The 22,744-nt window shown below is 45.5% G+C and overlaps 1 protein-coding gene across 1 annotated transcript; it reads left to right on the forward strand.

Annotated features, from left to right (window-relative positions):
* The first annotated feature begins 417 nt into the window (after window positions 1–417).
* Window positions 418–15,470, forward strand: LOC147689798 (small ribosomal subunit protein uS14). Its single transcript, XM_086937281.1, has 3 exons — window positions 418–896; window positions 1,665–1,764; window positions 15,252–15,470. Exons 1-3 carry the CDS (start codon window positions 835–837, stop codon window positions 15,258–15,260), a joined length of 171 nt encoding a protein of 56 aa, XP_086793407.1. The 5' UTR covers window positions 418–834; the 3' UTR covers window positions 15,261–15,470.
* The last annotated feature ends 7,274 nt before the right edge of the window (window positions 15,471–22,744 follow it).

Raw genomic sequence — 22,744 nt, forward strand, 5'->3', positions numbered from 1 at the left:
ACAACTAACAATTTCAATATAACCCCCATAATTCCGCTCCACACACATCCGTAAAAAGCATTGTCATTTATAACATCAATAGCTCCAATTTTACTAATGCGAGACAGATCATCAAGTAGACAGCAGCACTCCTGCCCCCGGACGTGCTCTGGAGATGCTGTCTGCCGATGGACAGCACGGCACGGGTCCCTTTGCCTCGGTTCCTCATACCTAAGGTGGGCAGCATACGGTTAACGACCTCCACCTCACACTGCAGCTTCATGATGCCTCCAGGCACACTGATACGCTGTCAGCCTGATGCCGCCATTCACTCAACTCCACAACACTCAAGAAAGAAGCGAGCCTTTCGGAAAGTCAACACTAGGCTCTCCCGTCCCAGCGTGCAGCGCAAGGCTTCATTTCCGGAGGAAGCTGAGTCCTTAACGTTAGGTACAACAGAGACCAAGGAAGAGTATAGCTTGTCATACAGCGACCAATCTGTTCTTAATGTGTTTTTGGCACAAGCAACGGTTACATACCAAAGACTAAATTAACGCAGTTTGTACATATCAGTGGATTAAGAAGCGAGAGTGTCTATTTTGTGTTATATTTAAAGTAATTTAACGTCGCTCAACATCATAATACGGCGGTTATTTGCAAAAATGAAAGGAAAGCTGACACGCATTTTTAAGGTTAAGATCTGTGCTCAAAACTCAGCCTAAAACATTGAATGGAATGCTGTTTAAAACTACAGGAAGTTACTGCTCGCGCTGTCCAATGGGACTGACGCAAAAGGGGTTGATAATGTGACGCTTGACTCCGCCTCTTCCTTTTCGCGATCTGTGAAAGAACAAGATGGGTCACCAGCAGCTCTACTGGAGCCACCCGAGGAAGTTCGGACAGGGTTCCCGATCTTGGTTAGTCAGTAGTGGGCGGTTGGAACTATGGGCTTTCTTTTGTGCAAACAACCTCCAATTGATTTTTCAGGCACAGTAGTGTCGGGGAGATTGCTACGGAGAGAGCAGCAGTATTCACCCGCGTGTGGCAACTTAATGGCAGCAGACTGCGCGCGGCCAGTGTGGTTTGAGCGGACGTTCTCCCAGTGCCACTCGTTCGGGTCTGAAAGAACTGACCCTCCAGCCCCCAGGCTACACGTATCCTCCCAATCATTGCCCGGTTTCATCACCACGTACAGTACTCGCTGTTTAGGTGCATGCTTCCTATCCGTCATTTGCATCCAAACTATTTCACAAAACACACTTACTGCCTACATGTCATTTTTGACGTCCAGTGCACTACAAAAAGTAGTTTAACTAAACCGGCTGTCAAACAAATACATGCAAGAGCGCTATTCATTCAAGGTTGCGATGTAAAGTGAGCCTTTGTATTGTAAGACCTGCAGTGATTTCAAGAGGTACCAGGTGAACGCCCCTCTTGGATTTGTTTGTTCCAGTTTCAATATTTTTGTACGGCAAAGCGTAGTTTGCGGTGCATTTAGTACACAAGGTTCTAATATAGCATATTTAGGTTTTCGTATTCTGAACAGTTTAGGTTTCTGTTGGAAAGTTGTTGCTCGTCATTTGTGGCTTTGACTTGATGGCAGCATGCATCTAAATCAAACCTGAGATGAGCGTAACACTACGGTAACTCAAAGTAATGTCTTGTTTTTTTTGTTTATTTTGTAGCCGCGTTTGCTCGAACAAGCACGGACTGATTCGCAAGTATGGTTTGAACATGTGTCGCCAGTGTTTCAGACAGTATGCCAAAGATATCGGATTTGTAAAGGTAAGGTAATCGCACAGTTAACTTTGTATTAATCTGCCATTGGCAGTCTTTGTTCGAAAATTGAAAGTGTTGGGCGTACATTGTGCTAGCAGAGATATAGGTTGTTTGTGTGCAAGTTGTTGCACCATGACATTCATTTTATTTTTTTTTTTATTGTAATGGTACATGGCTGTGCACGAGTTTGTTACATAGATCGTAACAACTGCAACGTGCTGTAGGAGTCCAGCTTAGTATATGGTGCACACTTATTTAGTGAAGCATCCAGCACTTATCCATGGATACCGTATCATGGTGACTTTAGTTGTCTTAGACAACCATAGAAAGCTCTCGAAGTGGTAGCTGTTGAGAGTAGCCTTCAAGCTTAGTCCAGAAGGAGTGTTAAGCAGCTTGTTTTACCAGAACTAATCATGCAGTGTAGGTTAAACAAAAAAGAACTACACAGTGTAGTTATAAAAATAGTTATATTTATTATACACGCTCACTAACACATTGGTACATCTCCTACCCGGAGATATCAGCACAATACATTCATTATTTAAAAAAGAATTCAGGTAAGGACCACAAATACATACTGGTCTTCAGGGGGAGACTAAACCATATACTTCTAAAGTGGAATGCAAAATGTGACTTAAGTCGAGACTTGACCCATAGTACTTAGAGCTGGGGCCCCAAGAAACCACCCTGGGTAAGAACTCTGGAACCCCACGGAGCCTGTGTGCAGAGTGGAAACACTTCTGCGTACTCCATGCAAGTCATTGGAAAAGTCGCAGTTACAATTTTCAAGAAGCCCTTCCCGGAGGACCCTGAAGAACCCCCATGAAAGATGGAAGGTTAGAGAGTCACCCCACCTGTGGATACACCAGGATACCTACACCAAGGAAGTCTGGTGCATAGGTGTGAAGTGATGTTGAAAACCACTGTAGACCGTTATGGCGGACTACAATGAAGATGCCGCTGGTGAAGAAGGTGAGAGTCCGGTGGAATCAAAGTGTGGATTCTTGAAGAGTATTGCCTACAAGCAGAGGGGAGAGAGAGTATGCCTATCGGGAGTGACTCCAAGGCATGGAAACCCGATGATGGAAGATGCAGGAGAGGCAACAGTGACCTTGTCGCTGCAGCTGTGAGAACCAGGCAATGCTGTGGAAGACCAGGAGTCTTTCACAAGCTGTCCCATGTCGGAAGTCGAGAACCAGGAGGTTGGTGTCCAACGGGAGCACCAACCAACCTAGGCAGCAGCAACAGATGTGAAAAACAAAGAAGGTGCAGTGTCTGGATAAGCAAGGTCCAGGGAAATCTCCAGATGCAGGAGTCAGAGCAGGCCCTGAGCAAACAGGGGAGCCCACTGGAGCCAAAGAAGACCCTCAAGAGGACCCACAGGCCAAAGGCACAGGAGTCGCAAGAGGACTTAGAGCAGCTCACCAATGATGCAGGCCCTGGTGCAGAGAATGAGGTGAGGACTAAGAACATGGCAGGAAGATATGCTGGAGCTTCTTCGAGCTCGTAGATCTCTGTAGAAGAGTCACCAAGCCTTGGCAATGGCAAATCAACGTGGTGCACAGGGGTGCTGTTCCAGAGGTTCTGACGAGGGATACTGGTCTAAAACTCAGTGCGAAGACAGTGCAGGCCTCGGGAGTTGTAGAACCACCACCTGTGTTGCTGGGCCGTTTGGAAGATGTCGGGTGGCAGCAGACTAGTCAGCTTAGTTGCGGTGCCTGCAGATGCAGGTGAGTGACTCCTTGACTCCAAGGGGAATTCCTTTGGGTGCCTTTGATACTCACATACCTGGAGAAGAACCTGGATGAAGTACAGGCACAGACTCTGAAGACTGACAGGACCACGAAACCTGGAGCAACAGGAGTCTTCCGAGATGCAGTCTTGGTTCCCAAAGCGAAGTCCAAAGTGCCCAGACAGTAGAAGTGGTTTCGGATCTGAATCTTGTCCCACGATGAATCTGAAGAGCCAACCACAGGTAAGCCCTTAAGTACCTAAAGGAAAGAGTTGGTACGATTCAGGGGTCTCTCCAGAGGAGGGGCTGGACAGAGGGTAGGATACTCCCATGTTCTTTGTCCAGTTTCGCACCAGAGCGGGAGCCAATGGCTCCCTGAACTGGTTTCAACTGGAGTATGCAAGGAGGGCACTAAATATGCCCTTCAAATCAGCCTGGTGACGCTGGTAAGCGCCTCACCCAGCCCAATACACAAAGTCCTGTCTGGGATGTGGTCACACCTACCTGTGACAGGAATCCTATTATTCTACTTTCCCCTGCCCGAGTTCAGCAGCAGGAAGGCAGAATCGTGTCTGGTCTGCAGCAGCACTAGCTTGCTTTCAGACCCTGAAAGGCTGTCACTGGGAATACAAGCCGCCAGTACATGGGTTCCTACATCCAACACTGGAACCAGTGTTGGGGTAAGATTCCAACATGTTCGATACCAAACATGACAAGTTTCAGAACAGCCAGTATATAGTTAGACCTCTCCTACTTGACGTCCACTATATGTATAAAGTGGCTGACCGCACTTAAAGCCCGGAGAATTAAGTCTGCGGTTTTTAGGGGGTATCCCGCTAATGCAGGGCACCCTCACACTTCTAACCAAGCACCCTGCCTTCATGATTGAAACGCCTGCCTTATGGTTGACTTAAAGGTTTTAAGTGCAGTGACCTCAGATGTAAGGAAACATATCTATTGTGAGTGGTGCTAGCACCAGTTCACACAGGCTTCAGTGGCAGTCCTCTATTCACAGTTTGAGTGGTCTCTCAGGTGGCAGAATACATGCTGCAGCCTATGGGAGACCCCCGGTGTACGTATGCCCTGGGTCCCTTAGTACCATATAGTGGGGCTTAAGAAGCGTTTACCAGTGGCTAATTAGGAAGGTACCAAAGTACCTACTGTAGTCCAATTTAGGGAGGAAGCACAGTGACTGGGAGTCGGAGGGTTAGAGAGAGAATCTACTGCATGAAATAGCTTTCTTGGAGAATTCTGGGCGGATTCAATCTGGGCCTGAAAAAAAGCGCTTTTATGTTTGATGATGGATCTTTTTGTATAGTGCTAGCGCATCTTTGTAGGTTTGTTTATCCAAAGGACTGTAGTGCTTGCGCCAGCGTCTTTCTAAGTTCCTACAGTACTGCAGTTGTAGTCGAAGATCCTCTGTAAACCATTGGGCAGATGGCGTAGCCCGGTTAGAAGTGATGGATTTGGCCGGGGCTACTTGATTAATTGCGTCCAGAATCCATTTCTGTTACCTGCTTGACAGAAGACTGGGGTGAGGTGATACCGCGTAAGGAGATTCAGCCAGGATATTGGACAATAACGGGTAGTCCAGATTTTTCCAGGCTCTGGGACTAATAGGGGTGCGAGATGTAGACTGGGGAGGGTTAGGGTTATGAGCCAAAATGGAGAAAGTGACTGCAAGGTGGTCCGACCATACTACGGGAAGAACAGTTACTAGCAAAATGTTGGGGTTGTTGGTGAACAAACCATCAAGCGTGTGACCTGCTTGATGAGTAGGGGCTGCCACCAACTGCTGTAGGCCTACCGTGAGTAGATCGGCAATAAGTTGAGTGGTGTCTTTGTCCCCTACGACTTCCAGGTGAAAATTGAAGTCCCCCAAAATGGTATAGTCAGAATGGGCTAAGGCAAGTTCCGTGAATTCATCAAGAGCCGAGAGAAAGAGAGTATGCGAGCCAGGGGGGCGGTATAAAAGAATCCCTTTATAAACTTGATTGTAATTAAGTATAATGGAGAAGGTACAGACTTCACAGTCCAGTCTAAGGATAGGTTCGATTTTGGAGTGAAAAACGCTTTATGGATAATGGCTAACCCACCTCCTCTCCCCGTAGTTCTGTCCTGTCTTAACACACAGAAGCCCTCCGGTGTGGCTGAACAGAAATCCGGGCCGGAGGCAGCATCACCCCCAAGATTCAGTTATAAACAGGATGTCCAGCTCCTGGCTTACTATGAATTCCCTGATGTCTAAGCTGTGTTTCGGGAGGGAGCGGGCATTAATAAGCACCAAGCGCAAATAGCGCTTAAGTGTGGGACTAATACCATGGGCTGAAGGCAAAGGACATGGGAGGGTGTAGTTACAGCCTGGACATGGGGCAGGGGCGGACACAAGGCAGCTAGGAGGGGGCAAGTGTCGACACCGCGTATTAGTAGTAGGAGTATTGAGTTCCCACAGCTGAGAAGATGAGTAGCGCAAAAAGGTACTGTGAGTATTAGAGTGGCCAGGGGGAGTGGCCCTGGGCCCGGTACAGGCACAGACGGGCTTGCCTCTGGCGCGCCATCGGCTGCGCGGACAGGAAGAGGAATTCATTATATCGTGTGTGGGCCCCCAATCGGCCGAACACTAGAGCGCTGTCCTCGTCCTCACTTAAGATGGCACCCGCAGTTCGTGCCGCGAGGGGTGGAGGGCGGTGGACAACAGAAGCCCCAATTCGGCTTCCTGAGGCCCCGGTAATCCCTAGAGAGGCCCCACAGGTAGGGAAATGCGGGGGGGGCTGGGAGTACAATTTCAAATGTGCAAAATACAGCGTTGTTTAAAATCTATTGGTCTTGGCATGTTTTCTTTGAATGAACGTTTCCTTCAGCCATTGTGGTTAGACCTAGCCGGGCTGGCTGGTTCTTTGGCAGTCCTTGTAACAAGTATCCCTGCTGTTTTTTATTTTTAGCTAGAGTATTTCCTTTCAGGCATTGGCTTTTGAAGAGGTATTGTTAGGTGATTTACAAAGCATATGGCTACCTAAGAAAGGTAACCTAGAGCTAAGCTCATCACAATAAGCTATTTGCTATCAGAAGATTTATACCAGCCACATTCTTAGCAGTTTACAGAAGACTGAGAGCAAGGAAAAAGCTCTCCAGGTCCGAGGCAGAGCGTTCTAGAGCTTATGATCCAAATAGGTGAAAGCATAACCTCCTTGAAGGGTCTTCCTTACTCTTAGAAATACGGCCTACTTGAGATTGTTTGACGGTAGAGAAAGCTTGGGTGAATATGAAGACCCCAAGAATCACAAGTAAATGGGCCCAGAGTTGGATAGACAGTTGTGTATGCAGCATAGAGCTATGAATTGCCCACAGTGTTCAATTGGCAGGCAGTGTAGGTCATGTAGCAGTCTAGGTGTGGAAGTAAATTTAGGGGGGGATATAGGAGATGTGTGTAGGTGTTTTTCACTGTTTGGAGCTACTTTAGCAAAGTCTTTGCGATGTCCAGGTAGATATTACCACAATCAAACCTAGAAATAACCAGTACCTGGATTACAGTACTCTAGGCTGAGACCGGAAGACCTACAGGAATTTTCCTGAGCCATTTAGGAATATCTAAAGCAGGTGGCCGCAACCGTGGTAATCTGAGGGCTCATGCCATCAAGCCAGCCCCTTAAATTCTTGACCACAGGTGTAGTGCCGTGACCAAAGCATGTTTCCAAGATTTAGAAACAGTGCCGTCTTAAAGAGATGCATTTTTAAAGTTGGGTGAGTTAATCATAGATTGAGGGGCACGCTTGCTGAACACAGAAGGTGGACTGGGGTCGAGAGCAAAACCTGATTTGGTGGTAGCAAGGAGCAAAGTGAAGGTCAGCAGCTTTCTGGGGTGAAATACACTTAAGGCATGCCAGTTAGCGATAGATGTGTGCTAGAGCAGGGTGTGTCGGAGAAAGGTCTGAATGTCAGCTGGTTTCTTTTTAAGAAAAGTGACAAACTCATCACACTGAGGTGAGAGGAAGGTAACTGGAGCAATGTTAACTGGATCTGAGAGTGTTTTTACTACATGAAAGAGTTTTAGGGCAGAGTTGAGCTGAATCTATTTTATCGGACTAGGAGGCTCTGACGACGCAAACATTTGTTTTGATAGTTTTTTCAAGTCGACTTGTACTTCTGTTTTTAGGTCTCGCCTAGGCAGCGCGCATGCGCTGCTCTAGGAGATGACCTTTAGAAATCGGTCCGCTCTCTTCCTCACACTCGTGCTTGTGGCGGCATTCACCTTGCGGGAGCTAGCAGCGTCCCGCTGGGGCCATGTTTTCAATTAGCGTGAGCGCTGCCGTGTTTCCATTTGCCTTCTCGCGGTTACTTTCACTTTTGTTGCCGGCTCGACATCCTGGCACTTTCACTTTAGCGGCTGCGTTAGGAGTCTTTCTGCCATCACTTCCGCTGCATCCCACCTCATGGCCTTCTCTCGCACAATATTGCTTCCGCTTCCCTGTCCATTCTATCCCCCACCACACCCTGTCTTAACTCCCATCCCCACAGCAACATGTACGGAGCTGCCTCGAGTGTCTTATTCAGCCAATGCAAGTTAGGCAATGTAAGCTCTGTTGGTTTTGTCTGTGCCATAAATAAATTACAGCCTCCAAATGGCTAATTCTTAGTGCATGCTTCACCTTTTCTCAAGCAGCGGCTGCTGCGGTGGACACAGCAGGGTGCGTGCTTTGCTCGCACTGCCATTGTCCCCTGCTCAGGAACTCACTAGCGCTCACACTTGTATTTAAATGGTACCAGCATTTCCCTGGCTCAGCACGTCGCCTGTGAGATCGCATTAGTCCAGGCATGCACAGCGAAGATTACAGTGTTTTAGCAGCTTTTAGAGTTTGCGTGCAATTGCTAAGGCACAAGCTCCACCTGCTGGGCAAAAGTTAGATTGATTTTACTTTGGAGTTAATAGTAAAATGCATCACCATTAGTTGTTTGGTTGCAGCAGGGTAAACGCTTTGCTTTCTCGAGTAAAAGAAGGCTAAACTTGTTTATTTAATTTGCTCTCCCTGCACAACCACCCTACCAGTTGCTCTTAGATTCCTGGCATCATTCCAGGTTGCTGTGACCCTGTGATTTAAAGCCAGCGAAACAGTTAACGTATATAACTAAATGCACGCAGGGTTTCTCTGTGCCAAGAAAAAGAGCTAGGTGGGACTTAGTGGAATATAATACTGCCATAACAGTCTTTCTGAACATATCTTATCTGAACAAGTGTATAGAAGTTTACGGAAAGTTGCAAGCTTATGTTTTCTCTCAGATGGACGGGCAGCATATTGGACAGCCTTTAGACTGTGACTCCGAAGTCTAATTTTCTTCCCGATTGATCATAAATTTACAAATTAGAGTCTTTACCAAAGACCATCTCCGTCGGTTTCAGCATTAATCACAGGCGACCATTGGAAATTCAGCAATGTATTGGACAACACTTTATACAATCATAAGTGCTGGGTAATAGTTCGCCTTTGTTAACTGTCGACGGCGTTTCGACCCTGTGTGAAATGTAGTGTCTCTTCAGGACCTAGAGATATCAGGACACCTGAAGGAAGGCCTGCACTGCCTAATGTGAAGAGCAGTGTCACTGTGAAAATAGTGAAGAACATGAACTCATATGGAACCTGGCTGGGCACCCATGTGAGGGTAGTGGTAGGCTGGCAGAGGAGATGGTGCTGGGAAAGCCTCGGCGGTGATGGAGGAGCTGAACTCTCAGTATTGTTAAGTGCCATATGTGTATAAATGCGCGCTATGTGCAAGGGAGCAGATTAGCACTTTACTTGTGATAATGGCTCAACGGGCTGTTGCTCCGTGTCCACGGTCGCTAGGAGAGTTGACGATTAAGCATTGTATTCTTCATCGAAGTTGGATGACGATTTGTATGCCCCCAGAGTGCAGCAGGAACAGAGGAGCGTCGGTTTCCCTGCTCGGCATGATGACAGGTGTCCCGATATCTCTAGGTCCTGAAGAGACCCTACATCTCACACAGGGTCGAAACGCAGTCGACAGTTAAAGGCGAACCATTACCCAGCACTTATGATTGTATAAAGCGTTGTCCAATACATTGCTGAATTTCCAGTGGTTGCCTAAATGTTCCAAAGTGAAACCTTGCACATATCTCACCATTAGCTTAGGTTCCAAACGTTTTTTTCACTGGGACACCTCTCACTATTTTTATTGTTTGTTGTACAAAAATATTTAAATTCCTAAGTTCTACGTATGTTTATCTTAGCTTACCTACTTACTATATAAACAATTTTACAAATGGAGTCCTAGGGGTTTGTGGCCAGCTTTCTTTCTGACATCAATTCAACCCTGCACATTGCCTTCGAGCACGTTATTATTTAAAAAAAACTTAGTCCACAGGAGCTATTGTTTCCTCGGCAACTACCAAAGTATATAGTATTTAAGTAGTTGCTGCTGGGCTTTTCACCAGCTTTTTACAGTCCCACATAGCAGATCTATTTGGCAGTATTTTTATTTTTATATAGATGTTGCATAGCAGTGCCTGCTGTGCAACATGGCTTAAAGTAAATAAAGTGCTAATGCACAACTAGAATTGCCCGCGCAATACCACCTTTACACCATGTTGCACAATCTGTCTGCACTGCTGTGGAACACTTTAAAAAAAAAACATGACTACGTCAATAGGTCTTTCATAGGCAAAAGCTGTATGCTTTGCTAATCGTAAATCGCTCTATTACTTTTAGTACTATTAAAGGTACAGTACTCAGTAGCTAAAACGTTATAATCCATTAACAATTCTCTTCCGAATGTGTATCTGTATTTACCTCAACTATACTTTGGCACAGTACTATGCCCCTTAATCCACTGGCAGATGTGTTTATATATGTAGCCAAACCCAGCATCTGATTGCTCTAATTGGATCACAGTTGATAACCTGCTTTGGTTCGTTTAAAGCCCTAAGACCTCCTTTAAACTTTTTAGACTACTGAAGATGGTCTGACTTAACATAGTGGTGCACCTCTTAAGCCTTCACCAGTAGCAAGGTTTTTTTTCTTTTCCTTGGTGTGAGAGTTGTATAGGGAGAGCGAAGTTTTCATGTCTTTAGTCCTCGCCTTTCTGTCACCATAGCTCCTCGAAGTCACTAACTGTGCTGTAGGTGGTCCGCTTATATCCTGTCAAGCTCAGGTGAAACTGACCGCGACATCCGCATTGGGGAAACCTTGCCTGGTGCCTTCCAAGCGACCGAAAAGCATGCTAGGGGTTGCCAAATCTTGCTCTTCAATATGTTTTTGAGCCACACACATGGTAAAACTCCACCACCCAGCGGCTGGTGGGATTTGACCTGAATTCCGCAGGCGGGGCAAAATATATTGCCCACCCCAAATTTATTGATTAATTTCTTTATTCCAGTTTTATAGAAGGGCAATCTTACATAGTCCTATACAGTTATAATAGCACATAAATATGCACAATTATGAAGGACTAAGCTGTCATATTATAAACCAGCATGATGCTGCTCAGGTTGTCATGCAAGACTAGCGGACTTTCATGGTTGTTGAATTTATTAAATCTCATAATTTTCTATGCCTTAATGTTATTTCAAATAACCATAGATGGGGAACTATTACCCTAAATGGAATGTAAAAGCATCAATATCATATGACTTGCCCCGCCAACAATGAGTTTAGCCGTTTTTCAATATTTATTGAAGCAGTGACTCTTGTGTTAAAAAAAAAAAGTGCACTGCTGCTATTAATAGAAGGAAAAAAAATAGAGTAATCATTATGAGAATGGTTTCCGTGACCTCTCCTATGTGCCGTGTTTATTGTCGGAAATATTTCAAACGTTTTGAAGAGGTGTCGGGTCTTAAGGTCAACTGGGCCACGTCCGGAGTGTACTCGTTCAGTCCTGACACACAGGAGTGCGATGTGCACCTCGGGGGTGTTAGGCTCACTTGGTATCCCACCACATTTAAATACCTCGGGATACACATCTATAGAGACCCGCCAAACATAATGGAAGGTAACCTGATGCGCGCTATTTCCTCGTTACGCGCCCAGATGGCCTTCTGGAAGACACTTCCCCTGAATGTAGCCAGTCGGATAGCGCTATCCAGAATGATAGTGTTGCCGAGACTGCTGTATCACTTCGCCAACATCCCACTGTATGTCCCTGCCCAGGTGTTCCGCGACCTAGAACACATTATTCGGAACCTGATTTGGAATGCTGGGCGCCCTCGAGTAGCATTGGCAAGACTCTATTCGCCCACTGCAGAAGGGGGGTTAGTGGTCCCAAACTTAGAGCTGTACTATCTTGTGGCACAGCTACAATGGGTGACACACTGGCTGAGTGGCACACACCTAGATGACACCGCTACTGACGTCACTATATCGACCCATGCGCAAATATGCACGCTGTTCCACCCTCTGACCAAGAGACCCCGCCCGTTACCACTACATGTGGCAGTGGCTCGCAAATGCTTCCTTCGTAGCCTAAAACTGACCTGAGAAGTAAAACCTTGTGCCCCCGCGCTCCCCCTACTGGGTACCCCCAGTAGGGGCGGAATGGTGACATCGCGCATGCTGGAGAGCTGGAATACGGCTGGGGTGGAAACCATGGGCAACCTCTATGCGGATGGAGCTATGCTCCCATTTGCAGAACTGGTGGAGAGCACAAGCCTGCCAGCCGGGCAATTCCTTCTCCATGCGTCCATACTACGCGCGTATACGGAGTCCTGGGGTGACGTACGCGAGGAACTGCTGACACACCACCTCGTGCAATACCTGCATGTCATGGGTAACGGCTCCCATATCATCCATTGGCTGGCACAGGCCCTCCTCATGCATACGCAGCGATCCACACAGCCACTGCAAGATAAATGGGCGGCCCTCCGAGGGAGGGAATGGACGGACAAGGAATGTACAATGGTCCTAGCTAGCCCCGTGAATATCCCACGCAACTCCTGTTTCAAAATAATACAGTTTTACATATTGCATCAAGCATATTTATCGCCAGATAAGATCAATAGGTATTTCATGATCAATACCACTAGCTGCCCCAGGTGTGACCTGACAGGCGCAGACATTTTACACATGCTCTGGCATTGCCCCACATTGGAATGAGGTGACATCTCTTTTGACGCACAGCGCTGGCACAGGCCTGCCCCACACGTGGGGGGCCTGCATTCTGGGGTTATATAGGAGGACTAAATTGAATAAAATACAGGCCAGGTTCTGGGACCTAGGACTTATTACTGCCAAGCGAATGCTCACTAAACACTGGAAAAAGAAGGAACCACCGCTTACTAAGTACTGGTACGTTTCCTTTCTTAACTGGGCTAGGGCGGAAAGCGTCGCATTACATCGAGAAGAAATAGCGGGCTTGAGAAAATTCCCAATTGCACAACTTTGGGAAGACACATTGGGCTCCCTCCAGCGGGAGGGCATGGCTAGAGGGCTCACTTAGATGCTACTACACTAGAGGAGACACATGTAGGTAAGATGCGACGACACCACGGACTTAAACAACAATGCCCTCCCCCGATGCCTGTAAGACTTGGGTGTTGGCGGTGTGGTGCCTCCAGGTTAGAAGGGGCTTGGCCTCCTCTGCTCCATCGAGTACTGATTGTAACAAGCCTCTGTCACACTGGCTGCGGGTCCGGACACTGTCCAACGATACACGACAAGGCACAATACCCCCCTGACACGTCCCACAACCCCACTTCCCCTATACACCCCCCCACCCTTGTTCTTCCGCATAAAACCTTTTGTTTTGCCTTTTCTTCCTTCCTCGTTCCTCTCGGAACGCCTAGAGGCACTCGACGTATCTGTATTGTCACTCCATGGTTGATTACCCTTTTGGGTTCTTTGTTCCCCGATTGGACCTGGTTTAGGAAATTGATCTGGCGGATTAAACTGCTGTACATGCTAGGATATTAAATGTATTAATCGGGGGTCTAGACACGCACCTAGCGACATCCCGGACTATACGACACACCGAATGATACCACACACTGTCAGCTGGACATGAGGTGGATACACGCAAGAGATACACTTCCATGCCGCCTCCCATAGGACGCCAATACACAATATCCTGAGAATACATAGCCCTACAAACGGGGAAAAAATATCTAGCACAATGCAGCTATATTATAGAGCAGAGCTGCTCTAGCCTCATCACCATAAGGCCTGACATAAGTTGAATTTATTCAGCGTACAATTAGGCTGCACTACTTACCTGTGTTACAATTTCTCTAATGCATTGATAATCGGAAAGATGATTACCGTTATATGTAGGCGATGTACATCACTGTATAGATAGAATGAATACGTGAACCAACGAATTCTATCCACATAAAATAGTCATAGGGTCTATCCAAGACTACCATGTGTATCAGTACAGCGGATACCGGAATAATACCCCGACGATACTACTGAATTTCTGAGTAAAACGTATAAGAACTGTTGAGTTTGAGTTAATTTCTTATGTTATAAAATGAAAAAACAAGACGTCATTTGGATGTAAATACAAAATGTGAGCACACCTGATGCATACAACACTTTCTATGCCAATGGATCTGAGGTTGACAGAAGAGCTATGTATTTCTATAAATTGAAGTGTTGCAGCCGGCCCCAGGGTTGTAGGCTCCGCAATGTGTACTGCTTACTACTGCTAATAAACGTCTTACAAAAAAAAAATCATTATGAGAATGGTAAAGAATAAAAACAGTTCAACCATTGTGCTATTACATAGATTATATGCTTTCGTGTTGATGCAATTATATGTTGTGCTCCTATCTACCGCTCCTTATCCTAGTGTACCATGGGGGGGTGAATCTGCCAGAATCCCTGTAGGGCAGTGATACTCCTTTACATGGGCACCTTGAGCTGCTGTTTACTCGACTCAGCACAAACATTAAACCCTTTTTAACCAGCAAGCATTTAAAAGTGAATTACAGTTAAAGGGAGTAGCTTGGGTGTACTGCACCCCTTAACTTTAGAAGCACCCTTCAAGACAGCAAACGTGTATAAATTTATATGCAATTTGGTTAAGTGGGGAAGCCAGGATTCATCCTGGGTCTTCTGGTTCCATATTGTACTGTTCAGTTCAGCCACTAGTTGTACATGCTTAGCTTCCCCATCATCCACCTTACTCCTCCCCCAACCATCAGTGCCGTCCTCTGTCCCTCCAAGACCAAACTTTTCGGCCCTGGGAAAATGTTTGCGAGTACCCATGCTGTAGGATGCCATTTTATTTGTGGTAGGTATAGACCCCCTGACAACCTCCCTGTGTTTCAGCCGTGAAGTCATGTTTCTTGTATGAAGGTGTTTATATCTCTGTTAATGTTACAGTGCGTAAGCTAAGCGTAAATCTACTGATATTGACCTTATGGAGTCCCTGGGCGTGGCTAAAAGATTATGAATTGAACAGGGTGTTACGCTGAAACAGACTTAATATTTAACTGCCTGCTCCTTGAACAAATGACTGGCTGATAATGCAGAGTTGACCATGCATTTCTAAAGAACCCATTATCCAAAGACGTGCATTTCAAAGTTCCAGTTGCCAGCAATTTATCACATAAGTGTTTATAGATGTATCCTTTTAGTTTTGTACTTTTATTTATTTTACTTGGCCAGATTGAAAACATTTAAGTCTTGCATATATATATATGGAGTGTCTTATATAGTAACAGATCTCATCCGGTATTGTTTTTTGTAAGTTTAATGGGGGGGGGGGGGGGGGGGGGGGCCTTCATGCTTTAATAATGTGTTTTTTTCATTCCTAGTTGGACTAAACTACACAAAAAAGGCTGCTTCGTGGACGTCCAAGGAAAGAGTGGCAAAGACAAAGAAAGGAAAGCTATGGAGATGCACAAAATGGACTATGCTTCTACCATGTTTGCTTAGCATTTGCCATATTCTACATAGATGGCAGTCAATATAAGGCTGGAATGTTGAAGAGGCTTTTTGCTGTGAACAGCTTGGAAATAAATGGTGCAGTCTTACGTTTTGTCTCCTTCAATTTATTTACTATAACTTTGTGCACTTTAATTTGAGCGATTAGAGTGGTGGTCACGTATCCTTTAAAGAGAACCATTGCTTAGTTCATACTTCTGTATTCACAAACATTAGGTAATCCTGTGAAATCTGAGCTCTCTAAGTGGGAGGACAGACGTGGTAAATGAGGTGAAAGCCTCTGGCACACGACTGGAATTGAGCTTGGCATGGAAAAAGTTGTAGACCATGGAGCCCTTTGTCAAACGAGGACTGTGACAGCATAAAAGCAAGAGGACATGTTGCTTATTATACCAGATGCATGCTGCCTATTACGAAGTGGTATTCTGCCTGCATGAGGAAGTGCTTCCAACTGTGCTGAAAATTACAGCCAATACAGGAAGAAGGTGCTTGGAATGTGCAAGTGCCTGAATGTAAAGTGGTGGACGGGAGAACATGCAGTCTACCTTGTGTTCTTGCAGTTTCAACAGTGGCTCTAAGTGCAGTTTTGTAATTTTCTAGAAAATCAAACAATTTGAAAGTTTTTTAGTCCGAAGTGGATTCCTGTTTGGGGTGTTACAATGCTTACCATGACAGTTTATTGATTTGGCAACTTATTTAGCGCAAACAAATGCCGAAGGCGTCCAGGTGCTACAGTGGTTAATCTACTAAGGGACAAGAGCATCATTACTATGCTAAAAAGATATTAGGAGGGAAAAATCCAGGTCTTCAAGGACTTGGGGAAAGGAAAATGGGCTTCCAGGCAAGTGATAGATTGAGGGGGGAAGAGTATTCCAAAGCTTAGATGCCGCCATAGCAAAGACTCCCTCCCAACCTTGCCCTTTGAACCCTTGGAATAACTAACAGGTTTTTACCAGCAGAACACAACTGTCTGGTAGGAATATACAGTTGAGGAATGCTGAACTCCTTCAGGTCCCGAGTTGTGAAGTGCTTTATGAAAATGCAAAAGGCTTTAAATACAATTTGTTTGCCAGCCGGGAGCCAGTGCAATTTCCGAATAGCAGCCGAGACAATGATATTTAGGATGATCCAGAACAAGTCTTGCTGCAGCATTCTGGATAAGCTGCAACTTTTCAATTGCTGTCTTATGTAGAGCGAGTTACAATGATCCGCCCTGGACAAAATTAAGTGCCGCTGCCGTGTGTTTACACGTAGGGGGTGAGAAATGGAAATACCTTCCTAAGGGTCTTAACCCAAAAACAAGCTGATACTGTCTTATTGGCCTGAAGATTAAAGGACAGGTTGTTTTCAACGATGACACCAAGATTCGTTTCTGAGCCAGCAGGGTTGGGACCCTGCCCAAGCATTTCTAGCCACCAGAAGTGGGTCCAAGTAGATTGTTGGCTGCCAAAGATTAAAACCTTGGTTTTGTCCCCATTTAGTCGGAGGTAATTAGTTGCCATCCAGGTGGCCACAAACTGCATGCAGTTAAAATTAGCGGCGAAGGCCTCTTCCATTTGTGATAGACACAATTATCTGTGTCATCAGCGTAAGATGATGCCGGCAGCCCAAACAATCTAATCTGTTAGGCCAGCGGGGAGACCTTTATATTAAACAAGATAGGGCTCATCCCTGAGCCCTGCGGAACCCGTGAGAGTAGAATTCGTCCCCCACCAGAGTCTGACCTATCATGAAGGGTGACGGAAGCTTCACAGCTAAGCCTGATACCCCAATTTTCTGTAGGCGGTCAGTATCCTGATGGGGGAGATGGTATCGAAGGCCGCGGATAGGTCTAACAGAACCAGCACTGCTGCCAGCCCAGCATCACCCATGGTATGGATGTTGTTGACTGCAGATAGTAGTGTAGTCTCAGTCCAATGGTTACTCCTAAATCCATAATCTGAAATGTCCAGCAGATGCTGCTGTTCCAAATAAGTAATCAACTCGACATTTAGATGTTTCTCCAGGATCTTGGCGGGAACGGGTAAGAAAGACTTGGGCAAATAATTTTTTAATTCAGCGAGTTCTAAGTTGGATTTCTTAAACAGAGGCTTCACAATTGCAGTTTTCCTGCTTTGAGGGTAGCATCCAGAAGAAATGGCCTGAGAGTTGCTGTAAGATAGAGAATGATCTCCCCTCCCAACTTCATCAGTTTGGGAGAGACCGGTTCAAGTGGGAGACTGATTTATTCCTTCGAAGAAACTGTTCACTCAGCTCATTGGATCAAGTGAGAAAAGCAGAAAGACAATAATCCCTCTTAGTCTGTAGGGGACTGGGAGCTGTGAAGTCTTTTGAGCAGAAATGAGGGTCCAAGGAAGAGTAAATATCAAAATATTTTGGAATGAAAATATATGGCCATACAATCACAGAAGACCTGCGAACTCAGTATTGGAGGAAACAGAAGGTATGGATAAAAGATTTATCAGTTTAAATAGATCCCTGGAGGACCTGACTGATTCGATCTTCTGATTGCAGTACATGGATTTCTCTAGCTTAATGGCTGCTTTGTATTCTGCCAGCATGGCCTTATTATTGGCTTTTTCGAGCGGGTCATAATGTTTATGCCAAATGTGTTCTTGGCGGTGACAAGCTTCTCTAAATATTCTCAGCTTCTCTGTCAATCAGGGAGAGGTGGGCTTCTTCCTACATACATAGGATTCTTTAAGGGGAGCAAGAGAGTCAATAGCTGCTGAAAGCCATGTTGAATATCCAGATCAGTATCCTTATGGTCAGTCCAAGTTTGATTAAGAGCGCCTAGAAAAGACTCCATAATTGTACCTTTTCAATTCTTTTTAAACGCCTTATTAATGCCCCTTGGGGCAGTTTTATATTGGGGGGAGGATACAGCATGATGGTCAGACCAAGTGAGAGGAAGAGGTTCATCCACCCTCAGACAATGGACATTAGAGAAAATGCCATCAAGAATGAGTACTGCATCATGAGTAGCTGTCCTTACTAATTGTGCAAGACCGCAACATAACATCATGTCTTTAAAAACCTGTAAGACTTTACAAGAGTCCCTGGCAACTGGCAAAATGAAAGGTTAAATCTCCCAAAAGGGTAAGGTTTTGCTTTCCATTGTAGGGTTCTATAAGGTGAGCAATCCCCAGGATAAAAGACTCCCTAGGTCCAGACTGCCAATAACCCAAGATTCCAGCAAAAGATTCGGTCGGCAACACTTCAAGAGAAATATAATCCTTCACATGGAGTTGTAGGAATTTATAAAGTTTTATATAAAGCGAACAAGATCCCAAAGGATATCAGTGTGCTTTAAAAAAAGGATGGAAGGAAGGAAATAAATGCAATATCCACATCCAATAAGCATACAAAAAAGAAATAATCGCATAATTACAAGACAAATGAATCAAGGAGAGTAATACAATAAACCGGTATATAGCGGGCTACGAAAGGGGGGTACACTATGCAGTAAAGAAGTGCATCAAATGATGGTACAATACTTGAAGGATGAATGATTTCGAACAGGTGAACCTAGTCAAATTAAGGTAAGAATTTGTTCATTAGGAATCTTTTGGCTTCCACTTTGAAAGCAGTCGTCGAGGAGATTCTGCGTACTTCAGTGGAAGAGTTCCATATCTTTGAGGCAGCACTGGAGAGGGCTCGATGACAAGTTGTCTTTTTGCTGAGGATGAGTGGTTTCAAGAGGAAAGTGTTGGCGCTTCTTGAGGTTCTACCACCACGGGATAATTAAAGCTTTTGCGATAGGTACCTGGGAGTTTTGAAATGCAGGTCTTTGTACGCCAGAACAGCAATCTTCAACTGAATTTGAACTTCGTAGGGCAACCATTTCAGGGATTTTAGGACTGAGGATATGTGCTCATTTCGTTTGGTATCTGTGACCAGTCTAGCCGCAGCTGTCAATGATGCCCTTAGAGGAGCCATGGTGTATTTGGGAAGGCCACAGAGTGTAGCGCTGCCATAGTCTAACCTTGGCAAGACGCGATTGGACCACCTGCTTGAAATCCTTTTGTGGAAGGAATGGTTTGATATTTCTAAGTGTCCTCCTCAAGTGATTAGCTCCCTTACACACATTGCTGATATGGTTTTTCATATTCAGGTGCTTGTCTAGGGTGATTCCAAGAGATTTGGGTGAGTCTATGATGAGAGGAGTACAGTTGAAAGCAGTGAGGTGATTCAGCCAAAGGTCTAGCTTGGGGATGTGGTTTATAGGAGATTATGAGAAGAAATTCAGTTTTGGAGGTGTTGAGCAGGAGATGGTTCTCAGTTAACCAATTTTGAGTAGATGTTAGAGTAGTGTTGAGTGAGATGATGTTAACTGGGGATGAGACTGTCAAAGTTGTGTCCACATACATATGGAAGAGAATGTTTATGGAATTTAGTGAGTTAGCTAAATGTTCCAAGAAAAGGTTGAAGAGGATAGGAGATAGGGTGGACCCCTGGGGGACACCCATGAGTACTGGAACGGGCTGGGAGATGGTTGCCTTGACTCTTTGTGATCTGTGGTGGAAGAAGGACGAGAACCATTGTAACACCTGACCCAAGAAACCCCTCCTGTTCAGAATGGATAGGAGTGTGTCTTGATTAACCGTGTTGAATGCGGAGGAAAGGTCAAGAAGGATTAGGAGGCAGGAATCATTTTGGTCAAGCATGTTTAAAATGTCACCCATAACATGCGTGAGAACCGATTCAGTACTGTCCCTTCCGAAATCCGGATTGATGTTGATCTAGGTGTTGGAAATTCTCTATGTGAGCACAAAGTTGGGATTGTATGCATTTTTCTAGTAGTTTGGCTAGGGTGGAGATGTTGGAGATAGGGCGGAAATTATTGAGGTCAGCTTTATCTGCGTTCGTTTTTTTATAGCATAGGTGACACCTGAGCTTCTTTTAGGCAGTCTGGGATGGTGCCTTGTGATAGAGAAGCGTTTACAATCCTTGTCCAGGTGGGAATGAGTACATTATTGATGTCTTTGAAGATGGCTGGGGACAACGGATCAGTTAAGTGGTTAGATGGGTTTATATTCTGAAGACTCTTGTTGATGTCTTTTTCACTGAATGGGGTAAAGGTGCCCCATGATGCATTGCTCTTAGTGTTTAGGCTGATAGGTTTACACTTTTCTAAGGAGTGTTGTAGACACGGAGGATGGAATTAGAGGGGAGTTCAATGGTGATGAGTCTTGATTTCTCAGTGAAGAAAGCAAGTTTGTTGCATGAGGGACTGAGGATATGCGAGGCCCCAGGGCGGTTATGCGCTATACAAATGCAATTTTTCATTTCATTTCAGGGAGGGCTGCCTCCAGAGTTAGTGGTTTGGACCTACCACTGATTGCTGTTTGACCAATTTGAAAAGTTTCTTGTGGCTCTTGATTTGTTTGTTGTAGAAGCTCCTAACATCTCTAAGGAGTTTTAGTTGTTCCAGATGAGAATGGATCTCCAGAAACGTTCAACTGCCCTAAAGTTGTGGCATTCCGTTTTTAAATTGTCATTGTACCATGGTTTGAATATTTTTGTTGAGCCATTTTTTTTATTGGAGTGGTGCAATGTCATCCATGATGTTTGAGATGGTTCAGTTGAAGGAGTCGGTGAGTAACTGAACCTCATCCAAGTCAGCTTGGGAGGAGAGTGCAGAATTACAGTGGGCTGCTAGTTCATCTGAGTTTATTGATCTGAGGTCCCTTACCAGGTTTTTGATTTTTTTGGCTGAACTTTCCTCATCGACACCTCCCTGTTAATATAAAAGAGGATGCAGTGGTGGTCTGCCCTTTCGAGATAATGAGGTTTAGAGTTTCTCCTTTATTAGGAATTGGTTGGTCACAGTGCTAAATCAGATCTTGATCGTTCAAGAATGCTTTAAGGCAAATTACCACGTGGTCATTGGGGTTAGACCAGTGAAGGTTGTAATCACCAAGGAAGATTTGGGACACGATTGAGTCGACATTGCCAGAGATGACTTCCATTAGTTGCTTGATGGAGGGGAGATTGTCTCCAGAGGGGTGATAAAAAGTGTGAAGTTTGCAAACCGGCAGGTTACTACTTGAGATGCTGAGACAAAGGTATTCACAGGAGGAAGGCGAGGAGGACTCCAAGTGAGACATCAAGAGCGTGTTCCTATGAATACGTGCTAGGTCACCACCCAGCTTACGAGTTCTGTCTAGCCTAATTATGTCATAAGTAGGAGGAACTAGGAGGTCTAAGATAAGAGTGGAGGCGGGATTTAACCAAGTTTCAGTGAGGATGATAAATGTCTAAATCATTGTGTTGGATGAGGTTGAACATATCGGAGGCCCGTTTACTGGCTGACCTGCAATTGAGAAGTACACATTTAAGTCGTAACAGATTAATGGGGGAAGGAGTCTGGATGACGTTCACTCTCGTGAGGGTGTCTTTATTGATGACACTAAGATTGTGAGGAGGTTCTCTGTTCGGGTTAGAATGGATGGTTTGTATTTGTCTTGGCAGCATCCTTTTGGAGTTGGGTCTAGTAGAGTAAGAGCTGAGGTCATTGGACGCCTGGTAGGTCTCAAATGTTCTGGGGCGGGAGGGTGCGTTAGGTTGGGGATTGGTTTCGAGACGGAGGGGGCTCAAAATTGGCCCATGCGATCTCTAACGCTAGGGGAGGCTCTGGGTAGAATCGCAGAGGTGAGGAAGGAGCTGATCACGGGGAAAAGATCATTTGAGAGGGCTTTCAGGTCATGTAGTTCAGTAGTGAGAAGGTGCAGCTGGAGAAATATATCATCCAGGTGCGCAACCAAGTCTAAAAGGGGTAAAGGGTGTGCTGGGAAAGCAAGCAGAGAAGGGAGGCCTAGGTGTAAGCCCGTTGGGTCCAAAGTGATGGTGAGTAGTTCCTGGGGAGGGAGTTGATCATTTGGGACTAGCGGAGTTCAATGGCCTTTGGATAATAAACTTGGAGCATTAGCGAGGGTGATATGACCATTGAGCTGAGGGTCAGGTACGGCCCAAACAGGAATGAGTGGGTTTGACTGATCATGGTCGGTGGAGGGCATCTGCCCGGACTCCAGCATAGTATGAAGCTTGGGGAGAGGGATGAGGAAAGTGGGCTCAATTGTTGAAGGCAATGATAGTAGGTCACACAGGGATCTCTACGATCGAGGAACGGATGGAATCGGACTGGCTAGCTGTATGTCGAGTGGACCTGGAATGTTTCTCGCCGTCTAAGTCGGGGGTCTAGAGGGTTGGAGCACGTCAACAGGGGCCAAAGCCGCTCTGTGATCATCTAAAGTGAGTGATTTAGATAGTGAGGGCCTCCCCAAAGTAGATGGGGGTGGGGGAGGAATGGTGATGTCCCGAGTGATAGTAGGGTGAGTGTTGGTGTTCGCCGAAACTGTGT

Source organism: Lissotriton vulgaris, chromosome 9, assembly GCF_964263255.1.
Source record: "Lissotriton vulgaris chromosome 9, aLisVul1.2, whole genome shotgun sequence".
NCBI lineage: Eukaryota > Metazoa > Chordata > Amphibia > Caudata > Salamandridae > Lissotriton > Lissotriton vulgaris.

Excerpts from the sequence above, each read along its gene's own strand:
- LOC147689798 (XM_086937281.1), top strand. The coding sequence starts at position 835 with ATGGGTCACCAGCAGCTCTACTGGAGCCACCCGAGGAAGTTCGGACAG. Across the intron at positions 897-1,664 it reads GGACAGGGTTCCCGATCTTG|CCGCGTTTGCTCGAACAAGC; the intron begins GTTAGTCAGTAG and ends TTTATTTTGTAG.